We start from the raw sequence: 16615 nt of genomic DNA, 5'->3' as shown, positions 1-16615 counted from the left end.
GCAAGGTTATTTATTTCAAGTGTTTATTGTATCAAATTTTATTGATGTCCACATGGTATTTGTCCAATCAGGCTTTCCATAATCTTTTTTCTTTCACCATTCACTAGCCAAACATTTCAATCTCAAAGTCACAAGGGTCGTTGATACTTATTCCCATGTTTTGAGGAGCCATTCCAATTGGATAGAATTGGGCCTCTTCTAACTGAGTTGACATAATGCATTACAAGGTGGTGTCTGTATGCAGCGTGCAAGCATGCATGCACATTCACGTGGGCATGTGAACACACATGCAAGTGCATCCATGATGCAAAGATCAATTTAAACCTTGGCTTGCCACTATCTTGGGCAAGGAGATATTTGGGGGTGGTAATGATAGACAGAATGGGATCCTCATTGGATACCGAAACTCAATTTCAACACTACCTATCTCGTGAGCTCTCCCGAGAGATGAACGCTTCTGAAAAGTGGCCATGGTTGAGAAAGGGCAGCAAAGGAGAGGGGGAAAGGAGGAACGTGAGCATATCTATGCACTTTGTGGGTCATTTATAAATTTCATTGGTTCTCATGAAAACTAACACTTATATTTGTATGCATATCTATGGAACTCCTTTTCAGAAGCTTTTCTGTGAGAGCCTTCATAAGCCACACCGCTCTTGGTCCTCTCCCATATTACAAACTCTCACACACCACCTTGCAATCAATAGCTCTTACTTCATCCCATAGCATGGCCACTGGCCTGCTGAAAGCACTGAGCAGCTTATCACTATCTTGCCACGACAAAGCTCTCTGTACAAACAACTCACCTTGAACTCACGACCTCCTGGTGAACTTTCCATCTCTTAATGCTTTAACTCCATTGCTCGGGATTTTTAATAAACAACCCCAACATCCAACCAGGTGCGTCGCGTAAATACACGCAAAAAGTTATTTGCAAGAAATACATACATACATACATACATACATATATATATATATATACATGAAAAGAGTAAAATGGTAGATGCTAATGATGCAGGTTAATATATAATCGGTTTCTTTAATCACCAAGCAATATACTAGCTCAATCCCTGTGGAATATGCTCAAGGCACCAGAGTTGACACTATGAACAGCAGCAACGTGGATTCACAGCCCACAAACCAACCTATATGAAAGACAGCTTATTCAGTTACTAGGTTAATTTCATCCACGAGTATTCCATGATGACAGGAATCCAATGAGTCTCATAGTATGTGATGCTTCCTTAATCCAACAAAACTTCACCGAGCACCCTTCTCCTAATCATCCATGCATAGTTAGTTTAGATCTGATTCCTTGCGTTGCACAAGGTTGCTGGTGTAACACGAAGGAATCGTTTGAATACTTATCACCGTAAACTGAATGAGGATTGCTTTGAAGTATAGATTATAGATGATTTAAATCTTCAATCTATCCTTCAAGCTAAGGGATTACAAGCTCAATATTGAAGCCTTTCATCACTAGTGTTGAGACAAAATCTGTGATATGCCTATCTGGTTGATTCAAAGAATGCCACTTGTTGAAGGCCTCAAGAAGCACCATATGATACTTGTAGTGATTGCATCATTTCTCACATCACAAATTCAGCAATTATGCAATGTTCACAACAAGATTGACACAGGCAATGGATGACAATCAGGTCAGACATGACATTTGGCCACAATGACCCTCCAGGAAAAAGGGACAAAATTTGAAGCACTCTACAATACTAATATTGAAATAACAACCAAGATGTAGACAGCAGGAATCAGAAAAGAAAGATGGCATGATACAATTTTATAAGACAGTACAGAAATGCATGCCCAGGCAAATCAAGGTCTGCATCACATATAGAACATAACATATAACAAGCCCATGCTCTAGCTATTCCTTACTCTAATATGAATTGAATAAAGCTGGTAAGGCTATTCACAACCTAAGTTACAATCATGAAGTTAAACAACTTCAAACAAGCTTGTATGTGTTCACAAAATACTCGACAGTTGCGGACCTCTTTGCAAGTCTTGAGAACTACTAGCAAACAATAAAGGCATTAAGATTGCCACAGACTATTCACTTTTCATCCGACAAGGGATCATCCACAAGCATCAAACCTTGCCTCAACTTCATGATTTCACTGAAAAGTTTTCGCCGGGCTCCCACTGCACTTATGCCCATCTCCTTCAGGTCATCCATGGTGAGCAGAGGTAAAACATCGCTCCCAACTTCGTGATGCTGGAATACTGAGGCATATTTTTCTAGTCCAATGCCTTGAATCCAATCTCTGACCTTATCATCAAGGGGGGCAACACCCCTTTCCCACACCGGCCCTTGCAAGCGTAATTCTTGAACATCACTACTCGAAGGTTCCTCTTTCTCTTCTGCTTCATCTTTAAGTGCATACCCTGCAGATGGAGCTTTCAGGCCAGAACCTGTTTTCTTCTTGACCTTAGCAGCTTGAATTTTCCTGAAACCCTTTGGAGAATCGCTCTCAAAGCTAGAACCTGCCGGGTGCACCTCAAAATCATGAGGCGAGTGGCTTCTCACGTGCTTATCGGTGTCAGAGCAGCCATAAACACCGCCATCAGCAGCTTCCAAGAAACCGTCTGCAACTCCAGCCATGGCCTTGTGCATCCAGCTGTTGCCGTTCCCTTCATAGCGTCGCGGGCGGATGATTCCAGGATGTTTCGAGTGTGCGGTGATGCTATGGTCAGGGTAACGACTCTTACCGAGCACAGGTTTTCTACTCCCACCCTTGGGGGCGAGGCTTCTCTTCTCAAAGGACTTAGAAGGGCGGGGCTTGGCGTCCCCAGCATGGTGGAAAACATCATCATGTTTTAATTTGGGTGAAAGCTTAGGCTTTTTGGAGGGCTTACCTGGGGCAGTAATAGCAGCAGTGGTGGTAAGGGGGGTAGGTTTGCTGCCGTCTCCACCGCCTCCACCTTTCCGTTTGAGAAAATACTCCACCACGTTGGCCAGTGAGCTGTCCCCGATCTCGTTCAGGCGGACATTGGGGCGCCTCTGCCGCTTGGAGGCACCGTCACTAGGAGGCGGAGCAGCTTCGGTAGGCGGCGCTGGAGGAGGCGCCACCACGGACTCTGCAGCGGGGGAAGGGCCCACCTCCATCATCTCCTCCTGCTCCTGCTCTTGCTCCTGTAGCTCAAATTCGTCGCCCATGGCAAAAAGCTCTGATTTTCAAGTACCTTTGCGCCCAAATCCAGAATTCAAACCTGCTGTTGATGCAGAAGGGCGATAGAAACTCCCTTCAAACTTCCAAGCTCACGAGCCCACAAGCAATTCTGGCTCACGCGGTACGAAAGCCCAAAAGCAATCCTCTTCTTACAAAAGGGTTTGCAACTTAGCACCTCAACCAAAAGGACAGTGAATAGATCCGGAGAAGGGCTTCTCTAGCCTTTTGAGACACCATCTATGAGACCCAAAAAAAGGCATTTGGAAACACTAGGAAATGGCTCCATATGATGGTGAAGCAATGAGAGCAAATCCCGGACATGTGATGCCCACAGCAACATGATGCTCTTCCCTTGCCATGTGAGAAAAGTGTGGATGGTGTGTGCTCCCTCGAATAAGTGAGAAAAACATGTGTGGATGGTGGCATAAGTTGGGGTTGTCCAGACTCCCTTGAACCGCTCGACTCCCCCTAGTCCTACCCGTGTCTTGACACAAGGAAAGCTTGTGATGAGTAGAAGTGATTGTTGATATATAGTGCTAGTTTTTGAAACCACCTTCTCTTCTGTTAAAACCCTAAGATCTATCTAGATAATTGTTATGCATAAACATGCATGCATAAACTCAACCACCCAACCACCCCCGAGCCCAAGGGATGCACACATGAATTAAAATTGAAATACATCATACCTCTACCTTGATGTCCCATACCATCAAAAGGTATAACTCCAATCCAATAGCATGTAGCTATAGTGTGAAATGGTAGGTGAGTAAATATGGACCTCTACACAAGAGACCAAGCTTCTAAGCCTCCAAGCCCCCTTGAGTGTGCCCCATGCCCCTATTATATAGGAGGGCCCTCAAGTGACTCTTGACTTTCCATTTCCCATGTGTGACCCTTGGATGCCTGACCCTAACCTTAACCCTTAAGATTAGTCCTAACCCATGCTCCACTAGAGCTTGTTCCCATGCTCCCATGCTCACAAGCCTAATGTGGGTTAGCCTCCTAGTATATGCACACATAATGTGCATATAACATACTTCCCCTCTCTCAAAACATTGCACTCTTGCAATGAAAAGAAGAAGAACTGCACTGAACAATATCAACTGACTCCCAAGTCGAATCCTCTATTTTCCTATCTTTCCACCTAATTTTAACCTCAGGGATTAGTTAACTAGAAAGTTTCCTTTCCCTGAATTCAAGTACCTTATCAGGTTCATGTGGAACATAGGATAAATCTTCGACTTCAACGAGTTCTTGAGGAGTAACTGTGTTATCCTCTCCTCCCAGTTTCCCTTTCAATCTATTGAAAGACTGGATGAACTTTAACAATTGGAGGTAGTTTTAGTTCATACCACGCAATCGTGCCAGTCCGATGTATAAATCAAAATGGACCACAATATCTAGGAGATAAATTCGAGCATTTTTCTTTTGACAAAGTCTAAAAATCTTTAGGAACTTTTAAGTAAACCAAGGCTCCCGATTCAAAAGACCGAGATGAGCGTCCCCTATTAGCATAAAACCGTGCCCTATCTTGAGCACTCCTGATAGAATCTCGAGCTTTGGTCAGCATTTCCTGCATATCATGTAAGAAATCCCTCGATGCATCAAGCTCGATGTCCTTAAGACCGACATCACTAGGTGCCCTGGGTTGATACCCATACATAAGCATGAACGGACTAAAACCAATAGCCGTATGTTTAAAACTGTTATAGGCAAATTCCATCTCATTGGAAGATATTTTTTCCAATTTGATGATTTCCTATCTAATGTCAGCACGAGAAAACGTACTTCAACATTAAATAACTCTAAAAAATATTAAATTCTCGAGAAAAAGAATTATCATAATTTTTTTTAATTTTTCCTAATTTTATAGAGCCTCAAAATACGATAATTTTGAATTCCACCAAACCTACCTTATGGCATTCCAAACCTATATTTTTTCACATTTTTTTAGCAATTTAATTTGCCAAAATACCATTGATATTTTATAAATACTAAATTTTCAAGATTTCTAAAAATAATTTCTAAAAAATTTCTAATTTTTCCTGAGAATCCCATCATTCACGAAATTTTCAATTCTCCTCGACAATTCTCAAATCCAATGAAAATTTTTAATTTTAATGGATTTTTTAATTTTTTGGGTCAAAAAATATATTTTAAAGGAATTTGAATGGTCACGGGCGCTCGAATGGACACACCACATGCCAAACACCAACCCCACATTTTCCCAAAATTTAAAATAACCTTTGTCTAATTTTCAAGAATTTTTTGAAATTTTTAATCTACCCCCAACGCATTTGGAATACGAACGGTCAAAAAATTTCGGAATCCCAATGGTTTTCTCGGAATACGGAAAGCCAACAGTTTCGGGAAAATGAAAAGACAAAAAAATCAGAATGTGAAAGGTCAAAAGTTTCCGGAATACGGAAGGTCAAAAGTTTTTCCGAAATTCGGAAAGCCAACAGGTTTCTCGGGAATGCGAAAAGCCGAGTTTTCAAGAAAACAAATTCCTGAAATTTTCAGAGAATTGTTTTTCTCAAAATTTGAATTTTTCTCGCTTTTTTGGGGAAGCTTTTTTGAAAAGCAAAAGTTTTTTTTGGTAATAAAAACTCATTTTTAAAATAAAAAAAACCTTAATAAGCTTTAACTAAAGCTTATGAAATTTTTTTTAGAGGGGGGGCAATTTTCGCCCGTTTAGGTTGCAGCGCAGCCCCCCCCCATGTTTGGCTGTTGATGATGAGGGAGAGGGAGTCCCCTCTCCTCTCCCCTCTCTCCTCTCCTTCTCCATCCAACAAACTTTCCTCCTCTCTCCTCTCTCCTTTGTTAAAACAGAGATGAGACTTAATCTTTAATTAAAAATTTGATTAATCATAATTAATATTAATTATGATTAATATTTAATTAAAAAATCCCTTTTAAAGAAGTTTACATGAGCGGGAGGAAAATAGATGAGAAAATCAGATTTGAGAGGTGGAGAGGGTCCCACGCACACGGGAGAGCATTTCATGCATCAACATGCTACCCCCTAGTGAATTTCAGCAGAAAATCGGCAGAAATTTGAGCGCATACCCGCGGGAAAACCCGCAATGTATAAAAAATACATTTTTAACCATAAAAATGCTCAAGAAATTCTTAAAAAAATAAAAAAAAATTCCTAAAAATTCTAGAAACTTAGGGAATCCATTCTACCAAAAATATCCACAATAAACTATTTGGTATTTTCATAAAAAGTTTTATTAATACTTATTTTAAACTATAAAAAAGAGAGAAAATAGCATTAAACTCACGAAATTCCCCCGTAATGTCGATTCGTCCATTAAATTGTAGTAACACGCGTTCCAATCGCCATATCAATGATCCACGTGCAAATCATCAACACAAATCAACATAATAAAATTTTTATTTAGTAAATATTAAAATTTACTTAAAAAAATTCAACAACAATTAACTAGAGATTGCTCTGATACCATTGTTAAAACCCTAAGATCTCTAGATAATTGTTATGCATAAACATGCATAAATCAGGCATAAACTCAACCACCCAACCACCCCCCAGCCCAAGGGATGCACACATGAATTATAAATGAAATACATCATACCTCTACCTTGATGTCCCATACCATCAAGAGGTATAACTCCAATCCAATAGCTTGTAGCTATAGTGTGAATTGGTAGGTGAGTAGATATAAACCTCTACACAAGAGACCAAGCTTCCAAGCCTCCAAGCCCCCTTGTGCCCCATGCCCCTATCATATAGTAGGACTCTCAAGTGACTCTTGACTTTCCATTTCCCATGTGTGACCCTTGGATGCCTGACCCTAACCTTAACCCTTAAGGTTAGTCCTAACCCATGCTCCACTAGAGCTTGTTCCCATGCTCCCATGCTCACAAGCCTAATGTGGGTCCTAGTATATGCACACATAATGTGCATATAACATACTTCCCCTCTCTCAAAACATTGCACTCTTGCAATGAAAAGAAGAAGAACTGCATTGAACAATATCAACCGACTCCCAAGTTGAATCCTCTATTTTCCTATCTTTCCACCTAATTTTAACCTTAGGGATTAGTTAACTAGAAAGTTTCCTTTCCGTGAATTCAAGTACCTTATCAGGTTCATGTGGAACATAGGATAAATCTTCGACTTTATCGAGTTCTTGCTTGAGGAGTAACTGTGTTATCCTTCCTCCCAGTTTCCCTTTCAATCTATTGAAAGACTGGATGAACTCTAACAATTGGAGATAGTTTTAGTTCATACGCAATCGTGCTAATCCGATGTATAAATCGAAATGGACCACAATATCTAGGAGATAAATTCGAGCATTTTTCTTTTGACAAAGTCTGAAAATCTTTAGGAACTTTTAAATAAACCAACGCTTTTGGTTCAAAAGACCGAGATGAGCATCCCCTATCAGCATAAAACCATGCCCTATCTTGAGCACTCCTGATAGAATCCCAAGCTTCGGTCAGCATTTCCTGCATATCATGTAAGAAATCCCTCGATGTCCTTAAGACCGACATCAATAGGTGCTGTGGGTTGATACCCATACATAAGCATGAACGGACTAAAACCAATAGCCGTATGTTTAAAACTGTTATAGGCAAATTCCATCATTGGAAGATATTTTTCCTGATTTGATGATTTCCTAGAGACATATGCACGAAGCATATACTCTACAATCTAATTCATATGTTTTTTTTGCCCATCAGACTGCGGGATGATCAGAGCAATTCACATTCAAAGTAACTTCCTCGTTGTAAACCATTCGGAATAAAATAGAAAAACATGGCATTATAACAGTAGAAACCAGGGATTCATCGGCGCCCCAACATACCCACATCTGCTCATGGAATTATCGTTGTCCCGAGTTATCCATATCAACATAGAGAGTCATCAGCGTCTCGATGAGTCACATATGTCCATCCGCCACCATCGTAAACCATCAGGTTGACTGTATAAATCACCTAAATTACGAAACTAGAGAAAGAAATGCCAACAAAGGAAAAATCCAAATTTCCTTAATCCGAATACAACAAGATAAACTCGTTGAACTTCTAAAGAAAAAGATTTCAACAAGTGAATATGCCGACGAGATTACCCTCATCAAAACATGCAGGCTATAAATAAAAGAAGTTTATGTAGAGAATGCCCACATTATAAATTCTAGTGAATTTAGAAAATGAGATTATCTTTGATTGTTGAGGTCAACATGCTAAGTGATGTAGGCAAAGCAACAATCTTGAGCCCAAATTATCCCATAAGATAATATATGTGAGGGATCACCAGCATCTCATACCACCATGATACCACCCATACATACCTTAAGAATTTGAAACTCCCTAGTATGTCGTCTAGGAAATATAAATAAAATCCTATATAAAAGGAATAAAATGGCCTTATCCCAGATCTTCATATACTAAAACCTGTCTCTATATTCGTCATGAGACTACATCAAGGAACAACTCCTTCTGAGTACATCATTTAGAAAAGAAATTGAATTATTGGTACCTTTCTAATGATAACTACCCAAAATACAATAAAGCTAGGATATAAAAATAACTCACCTAGATACATAAACAACTAGGTATCTGAGTTGGAATATGTACAAGAGTACAAGAAATATACTCCAAAATTATGTGCAAAAAACAAAGGCAAATGCTACCTTCAAAGCACATGAAATTATCCAAAAGATCAAAAGATCCTTATAAAACCATGGATAAAATCATAGAAGCTTCTCGAGTCCATTAAAATCGTAGCATGCCATCTAATAGTCATTAATTATGCCAAAAGAAGCATTAAAATTGGTGTCCAACTCATCAATCCGGATTATATGAACGTAGTGTCGTTCAAACAAAACTCCAAAGCAAGCAAGGGAGACACATGTGTGTAGCACTCATTAAAAAATCCTTAGATACAAGTGATCTAGGCAGAACCTGATGAGTCCATATAAAACTTGGAAAACATCCAATAAAATCCACCAAAACAAAACCGATCAACTAACCCATGATAGAATTTGTCTTAGGCTTAAGAAATTAAGCACAAACCACACTTAAATAAGTGCAAAATAAATTATCAAAAGTGTCAAAGGTGAAACACACTTTGAATGCAAATTATAGCCATTAAAAGAAATTAAGGAACATGTCCAAAAAGAATGGCTAAACAATGGTAAAAAAATCATGCAAACATCGTTTAGAATTAATCCAAACAGAAATATCTACTAATACGAGATATAATCGTATGAATAATATGCGAATAACCCGCATCTATCTAATGTCAGCAGCACGAGAAAACGTACTTCAACATTAAATAACCCTCAAAAATATTAAATTCTCGAGAAAAAGAATTATGATAATTTTTTTTCTAATTTTTCCTAATTTTATAGGGCCTTAAAATACGATAATTTTGAATTCCACCAAACCTACCTTATGGCATTCCAAACCTATATTTTTCTAGAAAATTTTTAGCAATTTAATTTGTGAAAATATCATTGATATTTTATAAATACTAATTTTTTAGGGTTTCTAAAAATAATTTCTAGAAAATTCCTAATTTTTCTTGAGAATCCCATCATTCATGAAATTTTTGATTCCACCCGACAATTCTCAAATCCAATGAAAATTATTTTTCATTGTTACGTTGCTCGCTTGCTCATGGGTCTACTTCTATTTTCTCTCTCTTCTAAAAGGCCCTCCAAATGACCTCCGAAATATTCTAATGCATGGTGTGATATTGGGACACATTGTCTCAAAGAATGGTATATCCACGGATGATAGCAAGGTTAAGCTGATATTAGAGTTGCCACCGCCCACCAATTACAAGGGTGTGCAAAGATTTATGGGCCATGTGGGGTATTATCGCCACTTCATAATTTTCTATGCTGAAATAGCCAGACCATTGTACAAGCTCCTCATTGTCTTTGAATGGACTGAGGAATGCCAAGAAGCATATGATTGATTGAAGTAAGCATTGGCTAGTGCGCCAATTCTATGACCCCCTAATTGGGATCTCATATTTCATGTACATATTGATGCATTTGCTATTGGTTGCATACTAGCCCAACCTCATGAGTTCAAATTGGACTATCCAGTCTGCTTCGCTAGTCGTCAGCTAAATGATGCAGAGGTGAACTACACCCCCACAGAGAGGGAAGGATTGGCCATGGTTTACGCCGTCAAGAAATATCGACATCACCTCTTGGCCAACAAATTCGTATTCTTCGTGGACCATCAAACCTTATTATACCTAGTGATGAATAAGCCTTGCACCATAAGGAGAATCACACGATGGTTGCTATTATTGTTGGAATTCGACTTTACATTTACGGCAGTAAGAAAAGAAACACATCATGTGTTAGCTGATCATATGTCAAGAATTCCAAATGGGGAACCAACAACTGGTATTGATGATGATCTCCCTGATGCTTGTTTGTTCAAGTTGGACATGATACCTGAATGGAGTGAGAAAATCTTAGATTATCTAGCTTATGGTTTTCCACAGGAGATACCTTTAAACAAAGATAAAATGCGGTGACTTATCAAGCTTGCTACACCTTATCAACTGATTGCAGGAGAACTATATAATCTAAGAAAATATAATGTACTAAGAAGATGCATTAGAGAAGATGAGTTCGTCACAATATTGGATGAAGCTCATTCAGGGATAGCAGGTGGGCATTTTGCTGGAGAGATCACACCTCGAAAAGTGCTTCAATTAGGACTATGGTGGCCTACGTTATTCAAAGATGCCATAGAATTTGTCAAAAGATGCGAAGAATGTCAACGTATCGCTATCCCACAACAAAACAACAAGATGCCTCTCACCCCTATTATTGTAAGAGAAATGGGGAGTAGATTTTGTTGGACCTATTAGTCTAGTGACACATCCATCCCAAGCCCGATACGTGATCGTGGCCACAAACTATTTCACAAAATGGACAGAAGCCAAAGCCTCAAAGAGAGCTGATGCATGAACAATATCAAAATTTTTATACGAGCAAATTATCTTGAGGTTCGGCTGCCCATTAGAATTAGTTAGTGGTTGCGCCTCACATTAATGAGGTGATTGATCATTTACTTGCAGGATTCTTCGTGGTCCATCCAAAATCATCACCTTATTATCCACAGGCCAATGGTCAAGCAGAGAGTACAAACAAAATTTTGTGTACTATCTTGACAAAAACCTTGGAAGCAAGTTGAACAGACTAGGAACATAAGCTGACATCAATCCTATGGGCGTATCAAACATCATATAAAGTAGCAATGGGGTACACTCCCTTTCGTCTAGCTTATGGTGTTGAAGTAGTTATACCCATGGAATATCTAGTCCCAAGTTTAAGTATTGCCATATAAGAACGTCTGACGGAGAATGCATTAGCTGAAAGGCTAATTGACTTAGAGAAGCTTGATGAGACCAGGCTGATAGCATCACATTGACTCATGGTCAAAAAACTACATAGGAAACATTGGTTTGACAAAAATCCAAAGCAAAAAGAACTAGAAACGGGGGACCTTGTCCTCATGTATGGTGTCGGAAGCACCAGGAAAAAGAAACTCAAATACCGAGGCCTGGGACCATTCTGAGTATCGAAGATCACACCTCAGGGGGTTCTGTTCGAATTGAGACAATTGGCAACATACAGATGGAGGGTTACATCAATGGAAGTAAATAAAAAAAATATTTACATCAATGGAAGTAAATAAAAAAAATATTTTGGACCATTGACCCAAGAGATGCTCTTGCAAGAACATCTCTTAAAACAACAAAAACAGCTTACAAGGAAAAAATCCAACAAGCTCAAGAAGAAGCTAAGGCTAGGGAGGCCAAAGCCAAACAATTACTGTAGAATAGACTGATACATGTCAACATGGCTTCTGTGACTCTCTTGGACCAAGAGGAACTAAACATTGAGTGAGCACGACTCAAGACTTACTATAGCTAAAGGCCATGCAACAAGCATTGCATCTCGTATGAAACTTAGGTAGTAGCATTAGATAGACCACACATCGAACCCACTGATGCGCAAGTACGTAGTGTTCACTTGATAACTACGAGAGCTGAGGGATTTTTAAATGATAACATTTCCATCAAAAATAATTCCTTGGTCGGGAGGGTGTTTGTTATGCCTACAAGTTCCATGGAAGAGGAAATGATTCTAGGATGATCCTAGATTTGTGCAAGTAAATGCAATATCCAATGGGAAGAAAGGATAGCGTTGTTAAGCACCGGCGACAAGGTCATGTCCATACCCTTATTATGGAGCTTGACAAATAGAGGGAAATAGATCATAACTGATGAACAAACAACACCAAATGCAGTGGAAACACCTCATAAAAAAGAACAAGCATCAGTCCCACAAAGCTCGCACACACAATACCCAACATCTAAGGGTACACATAAGTGGGTGCCCAAGATTCAACTTAAAAATCAACTCGATAAAAAGGAGACTAAGAATAATATGGGGACCACAAGAAGAATCTGCAAAAAATTCAAAAGTCAGACCTTGCTGACACACAAAAATATTGGCAGGACTCCAAGATTCCCAATGGACCTCAAAGGTTCCATAAGCAATGGGTCCGAAAGGACTTGCTATACGAGCACAAGGATACTACCAAGGCAATACGGTAATACGAGTACCTAAACCCCACTCAGTGGCCAACACCACAAGCAATTCAAGTCATAAAAAAGAGAGTAGTAGGAGCATACAACATCAACTCCCAACTCAAGCAAGAACCTCGCCAACCCTTGTGTGGAGGAAAAAGACAACTCAGCCAAATGGGTTGGGAATTGCCAAAGCAATGAAAGTACCCACTCCAGTTATAGAACTGAACAGGGAACCTAAAGGTAGAAACAAAGAAGTTCAACAACACGAGACACAAATAGAAGCCCTCCACCACAAGGCACAGTAACAACATTGTTCAGTTGGGTGGAAGGAACAATTAAAAACTCCCACATAGAGCTAAAATGACTGCATCAACAAATGTCCAAAAGTGCCCAGGTGACCCCTTGGTTCTTGTGGCAGTAAAACAGAAGGGTGTCCAATGGTTGCACAATGGGTACGCGGTAAGCAAGGTATCATTCACTCATTATGTGCATGTTTAACTACTTGAGCATGAAGGAAAAAATGAGAAGGTATCGATCTTATGCGTTCAAAAAGTTTCACGCCATGAACAAATTCAAAAAGGTTCACACCGTGAACAAATTCACAAAGGTTCACACCATGAACAAATTCAAAAACATTCACGCCGTGAAATGGTAATTTCTCACGGGCTAATCAAGCAGTGCCATGTGGTTTTCTTCATTAAGACAGCCGCCTTGTCCGCCGATGCCTACGTTATAAAATCAAATTTCTTTCCTCTTTCGTCATTTTGCATCGTGTGACCTGCACTTTTGATTTTCGCCGCTTCCACTCTTGATAGTTCTGCATCTCCCATCCCGCCATCCCGGATTTTAATCGACTATGTCCTTTTGAGGTGGGAGCTTGATCCTTTTTCTTTTCATTTTCATTTTCTTCTTGTATTTTTGTTGATATCCATGATTGATCAAAATCTTGTCAACACTGCTTTGTGCATATACATCATAATTATTCTAAATAATTTCTTTATGGTATCCTCACATGCATCTCTACAATAATTATCCTCACATGCATCTCTACAATAATTATCCTCACATGCATCTCTACAATAAAAATGAAAACCCTCATAACAAACAACCTTAACTAACGATTCACAGTATTAACACCCTACGGTTTCACAGAACCTCAGGTTCGTGAACTTGCAGTTTCACGGAATGTGCAGTTTCACGAAAACTAACTTTTTCACAGAACTTGTAGTTTCACGGAACCTAAAAGGTTCACGGAACTTGCAGTTTCACAAAAACTAACTTTTTTCACGGAACCTGTAGTTTCACGAAAACTAACTTTTTCACGGAACCTAACTTTTTCACGGAACCTCACTTTTTCATGGAGCCTCACTTTTTCACAGAACCTCACTTTTTCATGGAACCTCACTTTTTTACGGAACCTAACTTTTTTCACGGAAATTAACTGTTTCACACGGAACTTGACTTCATGGCCTGCAGATTCACGAAGCACTCTAACCCTGCACCTTCACGCCACAGCCTATTAACACACCCTATGATTGCTCCTACACTAATAAACTCCTCAATTCAACTAACCAATTACCCATCAAAAATAAAAAAGAAAAAAAGAGAGAAAAAAAGGAAAGATGGTATCAACCCCACCAGTTGGTAGACTAATGCAATATTCATGTACAGATGTCGGCCTCAGAGTTAGAAGCTCTCAAGACTCCATCTGCGACTCAAGCCAACACCACTGGATCCCCAGCAAGTCAGAGAAAGAGACCATCGTGGGTCCCAAATTTGAACTTTTTGGGCCCTTATGCCCAGGCCTTCCATGGGGCCATCATCAGCCAAAGAATCTCTCACGGCCCATGGAAAGGTAGCCTTACATTACCACATCCTAGAATGCCTCCAAATTATGGAGGAGGCCGAAGTCAAAGCAAAGCTGGACAAGGGTGGTTCGAGAAAAATGGCACAGATACTCCCAAGAAGTATCGACACAGAACTATGCATTGAATACCCCTCAAGACCTACGACAAGGGCACCAAAAGGGGAACCATCACCAAAGCTGATGGCACCAAAGCTGATGGCACTTCCAAAAGAAGTATCATCACAGAAGAGCTCATACGAGATGCTCTGTAGCTTATGCCCGCAGTCAAGGTCCACGCACACACCATCGACAAAATGCCTTTGGATGCAATCCTCAAGAAAAGTTCTTACAAGTAAAATGGGGCCGAGTACGAAAACATCCAGGATGAGGCTACAAAAAAAGCTTGCAAGGCCATGTCCTTGATGATGCAGGTGAAGCCCGTGTGGATAGATATAACAGGGTCACCTTGAATAGGATTGCAAAAGTACATGAGGAAAAAGAAGAAGATTGGGCCTACTATGTCCATAAAGAGATGGAGAACTACTGTAACGTACCCATCTTCACTAATAAAGAAATGTCCATGTAATTATGAGTTTTTATGGTATAAATATCAATGATTTTATTATTTGAGTCATTTCTACTTAGAATCTTCAAATTCTGAGCCCAAATTTGGAATCTGCGTGCGATTTTACCCTAATATAGGATTTTACAGCATCCAAAACGGACACCGGATCAAGCCTATACGCTAATTTTAATCATTTTAGTTAAAAAACGGCAACCTTTAAACCTTAATAAATGCAAGATCGCACGTCTGATTGACGAACGGTCTGAACCCCTGCGACCAGGAGAACCTCTCGGACAAAAAATTTTTTCGCCCCCCGGGGCGGTCCGACACGCAAATCGAGGCGGGCGCCCCAAATTTGGGTACCTCGCCCCAAAATTTGGTCCGTACACACTTACTAGGACGCCCATACAATGGCCGCCCAAGAACCAAAGGACAGCTGCCCACTGTATGGTCCACGCGCACCCTTAGGCGGACACCCAGACCAGATAAGGCACATGCGTACCACTCATTTCCCAGACGACCGACACCGTACCTTTCCCCTAGACCCATGCAGGCCACTGATCCATAGCCTTTGAAGGTACACCGTCCTTTCGTCCTTCCTTTGCGCAGCGCCCGTACCCTCACCCCTCAGCTATATAAACCCCCGGGGTGCTCCTCAGCCGGCACGCATTTCTGTATAGTGTATGCCCTGTTGTGCCGCCGTCCATACCGCTGTCCGTCCCTGTGTAGCGTACTTGCTGCAAGTACAGTTGCCCTTGCAGCCACCCCTCTCACACCCCCTCATTTGGCTCTTTTCAGATAAGCCAATTTTCCTCCATCCCCTTCTTGCTAGAGGCCAGTGTCCTTAACTCTTCTCCCCCCCCCCCCCCCCCCCCCCCGTGTGAATAGACTTACAGAGAGGCTTGCAGCCACCCCTCCCAGCCCTCTCCACCTTTTTGCCTTTGGCCTTAAGGACATCTCACAATTCCCCCCCCCATTTGCGTAGACTTTAGTAAGGGTTTTTTGACTCAAGCGAGGGTTCGTGCGCCATATTCTTTTGCTCATATGGTGAGCAAACGAGCTCGGAATTCAGATCCGACTGAAGCGTTTCGATCGCAGCAGCGAGCTCTACAAGGCGATGCCTAAGATGGCCTCATCTCGGAGACGGCAAAATATTACCTCAAGAGGCGCACGTAACAACGAGATGGAGGGAGATGCGCCCAATGCGGTGTTGGAATTAGGGTTGCAGGAATGCACACACAACTTCAAGAAGATGAGGAAGCTTGAGCACAACACAGTAGTGTATTATGAGTGCCAAAAATGAAAGATAACAAGCCCTAGAAGATAATGGGCGTATATACAATGCACGGGGGAAAAAACCTCCTAGTGAGGGAAAAAGTGCCCCGGCGGTCCTAAGTGTGTTCACACACATCACTACT

The 16615-nt window shown here is 40.6% G+C and overlaps 1 protein-coding gene across 1 annotated transcript; it reads right to left on the bottom strand.

Moving 5' to 3' along the window:
• Positions 1-1766: 1766 nt before the first annotated feature.
• LOC147632657 (uncharacterized) lies at positions 1767-3429 on the bottom strand. Its single transcript, XM_086807470.1, has one exon. It carries the CDS (start codon positions 3170-3172, stop codon positions 2069-2071), a length of 1104 nt encoding a protein of 367 aa, XP_086663596.1. The 5' UTR covers positions 3173-3429; the 3' UTR covers positions 1767-2068.
• Positions 3430-16615: the final 13186 nt, after the last annotated feature.

This window comes from Cibotium barometz, chromosome 13 (genome assembly GCF_041138505.1).
Source record: "Cibotium barometz isolate CiBa-2024 chromosome 13, ASM4113850v1, whole genome shotgun sequence".
NCBI lineage: Eukaryota > Viridiplantae > Streptophyta > Polypodiopsida > Cyatheales > Cibotiaceae > Cibotium > Cibotium barometz.
This window is presented reverse-complemented; position numbering and strand designations above follow the sequence as displayed.